This window comes from Ursus arctos, unplaced genomic scaffold (assembly GCF_023065955.2).
Source record: "Ursus arctos isolate Adak ecotype North America unplaced genomic scaffold, UrsArc2.0 scaffold_14, whole genome shotgun sequence".
NCBI lineage: Eukaryota > Metazoa > Chordata > Mammalia > Carnivora > Ursidae > Ursus > Ursus arctos.
The window spans coordinates 23,789,510-23,802,645 of record NW_026622808.1 but is presented as its reverse complement, the minus strand read 5'-3'; the positions used below and the strand labels follow the sequence as shown (position 1 = coordinate 23,802,645).

Genomic DNA, 13,136 nt, shown 5'->3' with positions numbered 1-13,136 from the left:
TCTACAACTTTCTCTCAAGCTTTCTTTCAACATGAAAAGATTATAAAATAGTCTATATTTAGAACGAATCAAAATGGTGGCTAACTTAATAAAAAAATAAAATTTTCATCAAAGAAACATGGATCATGAATATAAAATAAATAAATAAAATAAAACGAATCAACAAACACACAAAAAAGGAGAAGCAGGGGTGTCTGGGTGGCTCAGTTGGTTGAATGTCCAACTCTTGATTTTGGGTCAGGTCATAACCTCAGGGTCATGAGATCGAGCCCCGCATCAGGTTCTGCTCTCAAAGGGGGAGTCTGCTTCAATCCCTCCCCCTGTACTCTCTCACAAATAAATTAAATCTTTAAAAAACAAACAAACAAAACAGAACCAGTCCTATAAATATAGAGAACAAACTAATGATTGCCAGAAGGGAGGTAGGTGGATGGGCAGAATGGGTGAAGGGGAGTGGGAAGTACAAGCTTCCAGTTATGAAATGAATGAGTCATGGGAGTAATAGGTGCATCATATGGAATATTGTCAATAATATTGTAATAGTGTTGCGTGGTGACAGACAGTAACTACACTTGTGGTGAGCACCTCATAATGGATAGAGAGGTTGAATCACTATGTTGCACACTTGAAGCTAGTGTGTCATTGTGTGCCAACTATACTCAGACGAGATCGGGCGCGTTCAGGGTGGTATGGCCATAGAGCAACTATACTCAAATAAGAAAATTATTTTAAAAAACGAGTCTGTGCTATTATGCTAAGTGAAATAAATCAAGCAGAGAAAGACAATTATCATATGGTTTCACTCATATGTGGAACATAAGAAATAGTGCAGAGGACGATTGGGGAAGGGAGGAAAAACCGAATGAGAAGAAATCAGAGAGGGAGACAAATAATGAGAGACTCTTGACTCTGGGAAACAAACTGAGGGCTGCAGATAGGAAGTTAGGGGGGATGGGGTAACCAGGTGATGGGTATTAAGAAGGGCACATGATGTGATGAGCACTGGGTGTTATACGCAACTAATGAATCATTGAACAATATATCAAAATCCTATATTGTACTATATGTTGGCTAACTGAATTTAAATAAAAAACAAACGATAATTTTTTAAAAAAAATTTAAAAAGCTTAAACTTCATTCACTATAGATCTATTTTCAAGTACATTAAAAGTCCTGTTGACAATATTATCTTCAGAAATATCTTCTGTTCCCTTCTTTGTGATGAAGTTGTGGGAAAATCAAAAGAGAAGAAATGGTTGAAAACGTTACTTTAATTTTGATGTCAAAAATTGGAGACATTAGGTAAAAAATAATAAAAAAAGAAATCCAAATAAATCATGGGCTTTAGTGAATAATAACATAAAATATTTCTTTATTAATGGTAACAAAATGATTATATTAAGGTAAAGTATTAATAATAGAGGAAACTGGAAGGGGAGGTGGGAATATATGGAAATTCTCTGTTCTATTGGCTCAATTTTTCTAGAAATCTACAACTGTTCTAAAAAATATAGTCTATTAATAAAAATATTAAATATTGTACTCAATAATAAAAGATTAAATAGTCCAAAAGTAAAAATGAGTCTGGGTTTATGCACATGTGTGTTTATTTGAAATAAAAATGTATACAAATAAATACATGCATAGATATGCATACACCTTTGTAACTGAACATTTCCTTCGGAGTCAACAAAATATGCCCACCCATTTTATTTACTTCTTACAACATTCGTTTGAAGTTATGTTTACTATCCCATATTACTTTCAGAAATAAAGAAGCTGAGGGGCGCCTGGGTGACACAGTCAGTTAAGCATCTGCCTTTGGCTCAGGTCTTGATCCCAGACTCCTGGGATCCAGTTCATGTTGGGTTCCCTGCTCAGCGGGGAGTCTGCTTCTTCCCCTACCCTTCCCCCCTGTTCCTGATTGATCTCTCTCACTCTCTCTCAAATAAACAAATAAAATCTTAAAAAAAAAGAAAGAAAGAAGTTGAGACTCAGGGAGATGACATTTTAACAATTACATTAAAAAGCCATTAAAGTTTATTTTGCATTTTCTTGAAAACACCAAGTAGAAACATGCAGTATGTATTCTAATTTTTGTATGTCTCCCTTAATTCATCAAATCTTACATTCTAAATAGTTGCAGTTTATAGTATATTATTACACTCCAATAAATCGGTTAGAAGGAAAAAGGTCTAACGGTGTATGAGCATGAGAGTAGAGCACAGGCAGCTGATTCACACAGAGTAGGGGCAGGAGAAATCTCTTCGAACTAGGAAGAAAGCAAATGGTCATATATGGACACTGGAACAGGAGAAGTAAGTTAAAACAATTCATTTTTGATACTCTTTTCTCCCCTGCAAAATAGAATATAAAAATCCATGCAGAAATAGAGTTGACAGATCATATACGGCTCAGGAGAGAAAAGCACCAAGGCTACACACACGACATCATGAATGAGCCACAGAAACACAATGGAGAGACCCACAGCTGACTGCAGACCCACAAGGAGAAGAGCGCAGCTCAGAACAACTCGTCAGTGTATGTATCCCTTGATAATGAAGGCGTTATGTTAAATCGTTTTCTTTTAGGTTGGCTGGTTATGTAGCAATAGCTAACTGACTCAATAATCAAAGTGAGCAGGAGTGAGGCCAGCAGGAGCGGTTCAGTATCCGTACATCAATCCACGTGATACACCACATTAATAAAATAAAGGGTAAGAACCATACGCTCCTGGGACTCCAAGTGGGGTCTAGTGTCTGAGATAGAAATGCTCGGTCACAGGCTGGGTGAGTGCGAAGTGCAGATGGAGACCAGGGAGACAGGAGTGACTGACAGTTTTTTCCTGAGGGTGCACTGAGGAGTGGATGCTGCAAGCTTCTGGCTCTGGGGCTGGAGATTGGGAGGCTGCCATTTTCATTCCCATCCCCTAAAACTGCACAGAAAGACTTTGGGGAACAAAAGCCACAGGGAGCAATCCAGAGCAGATTACTTAGCTTGGCCCTGGGTCAAGGGCAGCACAGCTCCTCTGGGCATAGACACCTGAGAATCAGCACAACGGGCCCCTCCCCCAGAAGGTCAGCAAGAACATCCAGCTAAGACCAAGTTTACAGATCACACAAAACTGCAAAACTCCAGCACTGGGGGAAAACAGTATATAGAATTCATGTTTTTTTTTTTTTTTCATGGTTCTTTATTCTTTCTATTTTAATGTTTTTTCTCTTTCCTTTTCAACCAATTTCTTATCAACTCTTTTTTAAAGTCTTTTTTTAATTTTCATTTTTATAGTTACATTCTATCCTTTCAGTGTATTTAGTTTTATTTTTGTGTGTACATGTTTTTCTTTCTTTACAATTATAGGATGCAATTTCTTCTACCAAACAGACCAAATTACACCCAGAATCTAGTGTATTGCTCTATTCTCCCCACCTGTCTGATTATATTCACTCTCTTTTTTAAAAGTCTTTTTAAATTTTCATCTTTACAGTTTCATTCTATCTTTTCATTGCATTTAATTTTATTTTTACATATATATGCATTTATAAATGCATTGCATTTAATTTTATTTTTACATATATATGCAAAACTTATATATATATATAAGTTTTTCTTTCTTTATAATTTTGGGATATAGTTTCTTCTAAGAAACAGACCAAAATACACCCAGGGTAGACTGTATTGCTCTATTCTGTTCACCTGTTTGTTTATATTGTCTTTTTTTATCTTTTAATTTTCATTTACCGTTACATTCTATCCTTTCATTGTACGTAATTTTATTTTTGTGTGTATATAAGTTTTTCTTTCTTTACAATTTTGGGATCTAGTTTTCTAACAAACAGACCAAAATACACACAGGATCTGGTGTATTGCTCTGTTCTGTTCATGTGTTTGATCATATTCTCTCTCTCTTTTTTTTAATTTAAATTTTTATTTGTTCGGGTTCGGGTCTCTTCTAATTTGTTTAGTGTATATTTCTCTAGGGTCACATTGTTGCTGTTTTAGTATTTTGTTCTCTTGTTCATCTATTCTTTTTTGGGGGGGGCTTTGTTTCATGTTTATTTATTTGTTTTTTTATAATACGATTTTTTTATTATATTATGTTAGTCACCATACAGTACATCCCTAGTTTTTGATGTAAAGTTCCATGATTCATTACTCATCTATTCTTCTCTGGACAGAATGACAAGACAGAAAAACACACCTCAAAAAAGAGAACAAGGCCACAAGATATGATGAGTACTGGGTGTTATATGCAACTAATGAATCATTGAACACTACAACAAAAACTTATGATGTACTATATGATGAGGGAATAGAAGGCCGGCTGAAGACAAAGCAGAAGCTGACACCCTGTAACCACCCCCCATGTATGCAACATTCCTCGGCACTCCTGGCTGCCCTAAAACTAAGGAAAGCACCTGCAGCTCATTGATAGGGACACAGTGATAGTATGGACAGCCTCAGCTTGACAATAGCGGGGCCTCCAATATCCTGCGAGTCTTCTTTGACATATGAAAGTAGCTGCAGCTCATTGATAGGAACACAGTGATAGTATGGACAGCCTTGGCTTGATGGTGGTGGGGCCTCCAGTGTCCTGTGAGTCTTCTTTGACATACGAAAGTGCTTTCTCAGCCTCCCTTTTTCCTCACCTCCCCCAACACCATGGTATATAATCAGCCACCTCTCACAACCCGGGGCAGCAGCTCTTTCTGCCCACGGGTCCTGTCCCTGTGCTTTAATAAACCACCAATTTTGCACCAAAGATGCCTCAAGAATTCTTTCTTGGTCGTCGGCTCGGGACTCCACCCCACTGAACCTCACTTATATTCTACGACTTCATCACTATATGTTGGCTAACTGATCATAATGAAAAATTTTAAAATCAACACAGAAATCTGTTGCATTTCTATACATCAATAACGAAGCAGCAGAAGGAACGATCAAGGAATTGATTCCATTTACAATTGCACCAAAACCATAAGATAGCTGGAAATAAACCTAACTGAAGAGGTAAAAGATCTGTACTCTGAAAACTATAGAACACTTGTGAAAGAAACTGTATGGTGCCTGACATAATATAATAAAAAAAATTAAAATAAATAAAAAATAAAAATAAATAAAAAATAAAAAATAAAATTAAAAAAAGAAACTGAAGAGGACACAAAGAAATGGAAAAGCAGTCCATGCTTATGGATTGGAAGAAGAAACATTGTTAAAAGGTCTATATACCCAAAGAAATCTACATTTAATGCAATCCTTATCAAATTACCATCAACATTTTTCATAGAGCAGGAACAAACTATCCCAAAATATGTTTGGAACCAAAAAGGCCCTGAATAGCCAAAGAAATCCTGAAAAAGAAAAGCAAAGCTGGAGGCATCATGATTCAGAGATGTAGTAATTAAGACAGAATGGTACCGACACAAAAACACACACATAGATCAATGGAACAGAATAAAGATCCCAGAAATGGACACATAACTACATGGTTAACTAATCTTTGGCAAAACGGTAAAAATATCCAATGGAAAAAAAGACAATCTCTTCAAGAAATTGTGTTTGGAAAACTGGACAGCAGCATGCAGAATAAAAAACCTGGACCACTTTTTTATACCATACACAGAAATAAATTCATATTGGATGAAAGACCTTATTCAGTGATAAAACACAGAAGACTCTAACCAGCCCTTCACCTCAATGAATGAATAAACCCCCTCAGTTGTGGACACACATCTTCCATGTTTCAATAAGTAGATGCACAGTATGAACTATGTGTTTTAAAAAAAAGAACTATTTTGAGTAGTAATAAAATGAGTGTTTTGAAATTTTGCTTGGTCATATTTATGGTCATTTTGACACTAAGACCATATCAGGTGGATCTGTTTATTCAAATTTTTCTTTCCATGGAGACTCCACTGGGAGAGCGATGTTTGCTAATCAGTCCTTGCCAGGGGCTGTGGGAGGCTTTTTGGACTGGAGCTGATTCAAGAGAGCAAAAGCAGGAGACCAGTTAGGAAACACAGGAGCATGTTTGTAGAGAAAGTGCCTGACATGAAGCTTTGGATTTCTGAGGCATCCATTTCAAAGACAGCCATGGTGAATAAACACATTGTCAGTGGGGGCACGATTACCAGGGAAGCACTCAGCCTACCCCAGCCATGAGATACCTCTTCAGAAAGCTCTGGGTCACCTCCATTCTGACACATGAGTGACCCTGCTGTCCCCTTCAGCACCCAAATTCTACTCATTTAAATTCTCCAAAAAATCCTGAACCCACAATCCCCTAACCACTCTGGCCATGGACCCTAAAAAAGGCCAATCCTTCAGGGGAGCTCACTCTCTCCATCCCTCTCAATGCATCTCCCCCACTCTGAAACATCTCCAAAAGACCTTAGGGCAACCCCTGTGCCTTCCAGGACCTGTGAGGAATAAAGTTTTGTTAGAGTTCTCTGATGGGTGCTGCTGAGGCCTGTCTTGCAGTCACAGTAAGAACCCAAGGGTTGCTGCAGCCACAGCAGAGGCTCTGGTCAGGGAAGCATCTGTGGAAATGTCCATAAGCACAGGGCGCAGGGGGTGCCCGGGCTTTCCTAGCCTGAGCATCCCTGCCAGGAGCCTGAGACTTAAAGGGAACAGTGTTAGAGTACACATTAGCAGGAAGGGGAGTGAAGACAGTGATGTAAAAAGATTGACAGACTCTAGGTGAAAACAGGGGTTTTGTATTTTCATCTACAATAAAGTCATGTGAAGGGCTTCGTGGCCAACTGTAGATTCTTCCATATGAAGCATACAACTCATGATTGTTCTTTTGGGAAGTCTAGGGAAAATTTACTTGCATGATATAAGTCATTTGGAATGAAACTATTTTTAAGAAATCCAACATGTCCCATGTAAGATACTGAAATTTCCAGGCATTCGAGATCCAAGATTGTAGAAAACATTAGAAATATATGAAAATGGACAAAGGGGAAACTGTATGTATATAGAGCAGAAGCTTAATAAAGTGAGTTACTTGAATGTATAGAGAAGTTGAATTCAAACAAATGGAATTTCCAGAAAATAAATATAAGGAACAGGTTCTATTTCCACAGGCTGGTCAATGAATAGCAGTTCTAGCTCTGAGACTCTGAGCCCTGCAATCATGGGCACTTCTTCAGCACCAGGACGATGGGCCCTTACATCACTGGATCCCCAAGGATTCCTTTCAGAGCCCTCTTTATGTCTGTGTTCCTCAGGCTGTAGATGAAGGGGTTCAGCATGGGGGTGACCACTGTGTACATCACCGAGACCACTGCACTTGCGTGGGAGCTCTGGGTAGCAGCAGAGCTAAGGTACACTCCTAGGCTGGTACAAAAAAATAAGGAGACAACTGAGAGGTGAGATGCACAGGTGGAAAATGCTTTATGCTTGCCCTGAGCTGATGAAATTCTACATATAGAAGAAACTATCTTAGAATAAGAGTAAAGGATCCCAGCTAGGGGAGCACCAACCAGCAGCACAATTACAAAATACATCAACACGTCATTAAGGAAGGGGTCAGAACAGGCAAGTTGGAGGATCTGATTGAGTTCACAGAAAAAATGGGGAATTTCCACCTCTGTACGGAAGGACAGCCGCAACAGCATTGAGCTCTGTAACGAGGAATTCAGAACACTGATAATCCAGGACACCAGAACCAGCAGTCCACAGAGCTGGGGGTTAATGATGACCATGTAGTGCAGGGGGTGACAGATGGCCATGAAGCGGTCATAGGCCATCACACTCAGGAGTAAATTGTCCAGGCATCCGAAGACACTGAAAAAAAAAATCTGGCTGAGGCAGCCTTCATAAGTGATCTCTTGGCTCTGAGTCTGGATGTTCCACAGCATCTTGGGGACGGTGGTGGAGGTGAAACAGATGTCTACAAAGGACAGGTTGGCCAGGAAGAAGTACATGGGGGTGTGGAGGTGGGAGTCAGAGCTGACAGCCAGGATGAGAAGCAGGTTTCCAAGCACAGTGATCAGGTACATGGAGAGGAAAAGCCCAAATAGGAGGGGCTGAAGTTCTGGTTTCTCTGAAAATCCCAGAAGAAGAAACTCTGAAATTTGTGTATCATTTCCTGGTTCCACGGAGGTGACTACCAGGAAAAAAAAATAATAATTTTTGCAAATAGGCTTCATTAATTTATTTATTACATTTATTTTTTTTAATTTTTAGGTTTTTATTTAAATTCCAGTTAGTTAGCAGAAAGTGTACTATTAGTTTTAGGTGCACAAAACAGTGATTCAATACAACCATATAACACCCGGCGCTCACTACAAGTGCCCTCCTCGATCTCCATCACCTATTTCCCCCATCCTCCACCATCTCTCCTCTGGTAACCAGGAGTGTGTCTCTGTGATTGAGGGTCTGTTTCTTGGTTTGCATCTCTCTCTTTCTTTTTCCCTTTGCTTATTTGCTTTGTTTCTTAAATTCCACAGATGACTGAAATCATGTGTCACTCGTCTTTCTCTGACTGACTTATTTCACTTAGCACACTACTCTCTAGCGCCATCTGTGTCATTAAAATGGCAAAATTTCATTCTCTTTTAGGCTGAATACTATTCCATTTTCTATATATGTACCACTTATTCTTTATCCATTCCTCTATCCATGGACACCTGGGTTGCTTCCATGGTTTGGCTATTACAGAGAATGCTGCTATAAACATTGGGGAGCATGCATCCCTTTTGAATTAGTGTTTTTGTATTCTTGGGTAAATACCTAGCAGTGCAATTGCTGGATCATAGGGTTGTTCTATTTTTAACTTTCTGAGGAAATTCCATACTGTTTTCTGGAGCACCTGCCCTAGTCTGAATTCCTACCAACAGTGCAAGAGGGTTCCTCTTGTCCACATCCGCTCCAACACCTCTTGTTTCCTGTGTTGTTAATTTCAGCCATGGTGACAGGTGTGAGGTGTTACGTCATTGCAGTTTTGATTTGTGTTTCCCTGATGATGAGAGATTTTGAGCATCTTTTCACGTGTCTGTTGTCCATCTGTATGTCTTCTTTGGAAAAGTGTCTATTCATGTCTTCTGCACATTTCTTAACTGGATTATTTGTGCTTTGGGTGTTGAGTTTCAAAACTTCTTTATAGATATTGGATACTAAGCCTTTATCAGATATGTCATTTGCAAATATCTTTTCCCATTACTGCAGGTTGCACTACTAGGTATTTACCCAAAGGATACAAAAATACTAATCGAAGGGGTACATGCACCCTGATGTTTATAGTAGTATTATCAACAATAGCCCAACTATGGAGAGAGCCCAAATGTCCATCAACTGATGAATGGATAACGGAGATGTGGTGCATATATATAAAGGAATAATACTCAGCCACCTAAAGGAATGAAATCTTGCCATTTACAATGACCTGGATGGAGTTAGAAAGTATCATGGTAAGTTAAATTAGGCAGCCAGAGAAAGACAAATACTATAAAATTTCACTTGTGTGTGGAATTTTAGAAACAAAGCAAATGAACATAGAGAGGGAAAAAAGGAGAGACAAACTAGGAAGCCGACCCTTAACTATAGAGAACAAACTGAGGGGTGTTGGAGAGAGGTGGGTGGGGGGATGGTGAAATAGTTGATGGGGGTGAAGGGGGGCACTTGTGGTGATGAGCACCAGGTGTTGTATGGAAGTGTTGAATCAATAAATTCTACACCTGACACTAATATTGCTCTGTATGTTTACTAACTGGAATTTAAAGAAAAACATGGAGAAAAAAGAAAAATCTATACAATCCAATGATGAAGAAAGAAGACAGATATAAAAAAAATACAATCATGTGCCATGTCAGATGGTGACAGGTGGTATAAAGGAAAAAAAAAAAAGTCGGTATAAAAACAAGTGGATGGGGAGGGTGCTAAGTTTTAATAGGAGTTCAGGAAGACCTGCAAAGAAGGTGACATTTTAACAGAGGCTTCAAGAAAGATGAAGCAGGAAGCAGGAGGATATCTGGGGGAGGTGGTTGCCCTGCAGGGAAAGCAGAGCAAAGGCCCTGCAGAAGGCACTTACTGCAGATCTGCAGATCTCAACATGCAATCAGTGCGGTGAGAGAATGAGCAAGAGGAGAGAGATGAGAGGTGGTGGCAGAGAATGTTGAGGACCGAGGTGGCTTTCCTGCCACTGATGGGACTTCAAGACACAGGGAGTCCTTCCTTCACATGGTGTTCTTTGCATTCTATTACTTGTATTCCTAGGAGTTGTGGGAATGGAGATAGATCCCTTCCTAATTTCCGTTGTTGGTGAACATTCTGGCACCTAAGGGTCACATATTGGAATATATGAACTCGGGTACCATTGTCCTGAGGACTGCTCATGCCCACAACACACACACACACACACACACACATACACGCACACACACACTCACACTCACACACACTCACACACAGATGCACAGAGTGCAATCTGATCTCCTGGCACTGTGTTACTATTATGCTTTTCTCACCCCAGCCACAATAATTTTGAAAGAATGATAGAAGGCAAGCAGTCAAGCAAACAGAAGGGGGAATGAAACATGAGAGGCTATGGACTCTGAGAAACAAACTGAGGGCTTCAGAGGGAGAGGGTGGGGGAATGGGATAGGCTGGTGATGGGTAGTAAGGAGGGCACATGTTGCATGGTGCACTGGGTGTTATATGCAAGTAATGAATCATGGAACTTTACATCAAAAACTAGGGATGTACTGTATGGTGACTAGCATAATATAATAAAAAATATTATTATTAAAAAAAAAGAATAAGGCAAGCAGTCAACATCAGATTACCTTTACCCTGAAGACAGTGTAAATATCACTTAAATTCTAGTTAGTAAGCCTCCCAAGGACAGGGAAACTTGGGCTCTATTTTAATACAATCACCTTTTGTCCTGTATTAAAGAAACATAAAAAAGCAGTTCCAGAAACACAGAGAGGAAAGAAAAGGACACAAGAGGGAAAAGAGATGTAATAAGCTCAGGGGGTCCCTGAGAGACTGTGATGAGCAGAAATCTTCCCTGGTTCTGGAAGCATTCCAGCCCCATTTCACATCCCCTGATGCCCAGAATAATTAACAAAGAAGGAAAAAAAAGCAATGCATCCAAACAAGAAAGGAGTGGTATTTTTATGATATCAAGATATTTTAGTCATTGAATATCCCTCTAGAAAAATGTGCAAAGAGAATATACCTGCAATTTACAACAGAAAGTACACAATATAGGATAATAGAAGTTTTTTTTTAAAGATGAAATAATAAGAGATTTTCCAAATGATTTTAAAGCAAAACTTTTGGAATCAGACAACCAGGTTTTGAATGTCAGATCTACCACATGTAAGGTGTTTGAACTTGGGAGAGACAAGCAATCCATTCCAAATGTGAATATCCTGGGGCGCCTGGGTGGCTCAGTCATTAAGCATCTGCCTTTGGCTCAGGGCATGATCCCAGAGTCCTGGGATTGAGCCCCACATCAGGCTCCTCCACTGGAAGCCTGCTTCTTCCTCTCCCACTCCCCCTGACTGTGTTCCCTCTCTCGCTGGCTGTCTCTCTCTCTGTCAAATAAATAAAATCTTTAAAAAAATGTGAATATCCTTACTCAGATAGTGGGGATAGCAGCATCCGTCCTCCTAGGGTGACAGACAGCGGTCATCAGTATGGGTAAAAACCTGCCTGCATGGGTATGGGGCTTTCCATAAATATGGAACACAATCAAAAACACACATCTTAGAAAGTTCACAGCTCACACCTCCAGTCCCAATACTCTGTTTTTGCTTCCCTTAGCTGCAAAATCCTTGGATATGTCCTAATTTCACTGGAACCACTTCAGGTCCCCCAGTTCCTTCCCCCTCCTCATCCAACTGGTCTTCCATTCCCATCACGTATTGTCAACAATGATGCCTGTATTGCTGAGACCAGTGGACACTTCTCTTTTGAACACATTGCATAAATTAATTAATGAGTCTACCTAGTCTCAGGGGACCTCATGTAAAACTTCTCAGATTCCATTCTCTCCAATCCTTTCCTGAAATACCTGCTCAGCGCTCAGACTCACCTGGGTGGGGTATATAAAATGAAAGTTTCCATGTCAAGGTCCCAATTTCTCCCTTGATGGTTGATAATGGAGACCAGAGCTTTGTTCCCAAATGGGACAGCAGGAAACAGTGAAGCATGGGTCCCCCAGCCAGACTTAGGAATCCAAAAGCAACAACCATGTCTTGACGAGTCCAAGGTTCCAGATGCTGACGTTCTACAGCAGAGGAGATATTTACAGCTCCCCATGTTTTCTCATTAGGCGCTGTTTCCATTGTTACTCCCACCTCAGAGCACTTCGTTCCCTGTGGGCCACTGGTCTGGACAGAAAGGAAACTTTTCCTGCTGAGACTCTGTTGCTGGAAGACCAGATTAGAAGTCAGGTGAATCCAGTTTGTATTCCTCCTTCTCATGAACTTGCCTGCCTTCCAGAGATCTAATCTCCTTGCACATCCCCTTAACCTTGAGATGATATTGAATTGTTTTAGTTGAGGGTTTACTTTACTATTTATAGCTTTGGGGTGATATTAATAAATAAGCCATGAGATCTTTTTCATGTGTGATTTTGAAAGAAAAGTCCAAGTATCCACCTTAGAGTCTGAAATAAATTCTGTGTTTGCTCCTTAAAAGGGAGGGCCTCTGAACTGATATCAAAAATGCCTCTGACAAAGACTTTAGTAGGCAGAATAATGTCCGCAAGATATTTCCACATCTTAATCTACAGAATCTCTGGGTATGCCTTGTGTATTCAAGGAAGAATTAAGGTTGCAAATAGTATTAACATTGCTAGTCAGCTGACCTAGGATAAAGTTATTCTGATGATCCAGGAAAGCTCAATAGATCAGAAGGGACTTCAGATGTGGAAGAAGGACGCAGAAGACTTGGAGTCAGAGAGAGATCTCCAGATGCTATGTTGCTGGCTCTGAAGATAAAGGGAGGGCACATGAGTCAGGGAGTACAGGTGGCTCTAAAGCTAGAATAGGCAAGAAAACATATTCTCCCCAGACCTTCAGACTGAGCTCTTCTCTGCAGACAGAGTGATTTTAGTGCAGGGAGACTTAGTTGAGACTTCTGACTTCCAGAACTATCAGAAAATAAATGGTGTCATC

At 39.9% G+C, this 13,136-nt stretch overlaps 1 protein-coding gene across 1 annotated transcript; it reads right to left on the bottom strand.

Annotated features, from left to right (window-relative positions):
• Nucleotides 1–7,172: 7,172 nt before the first annotated feature.
• LOC113248932 (olfactory receptor 7A17-like) lies at nt 7,173–12,302 on the bottom strand. Its single transcript, XM_026490521.1, has 2 exons — nt 12,050–12,302; nt 7,173–8,113 (listed from the first exon to the last, which is right to left on the bottom strand). Exons 1-2 carry the CDS (start codon nt 12,300–12,302, stop codon nt 7,173–7,175), a joined length of 1,194 nt encoding a protein of 397 aa, XP_026346306.1.
• Between the last annotated feature and the right edge of the window lie 834 nt (nt 12,303–13,136).

Excerpts from the sequence above, each read along its gene's own strand:
- LOC113248932 (XM_026490521.1), bottom strand. The coding sequence starts at position 12,302 with ATGGAAACAGCGCCTAATGAGAAAACATGGGGAGCTGTAAATATCTCC. Across the intron at positions 8,114-12,049 it reads ATTTTATATACCCCACCCAG|TCACCTCCGTGGAACCAGGA; the intron begins GTGAGTCTGAGC and ends TTTTCCTGGTAG.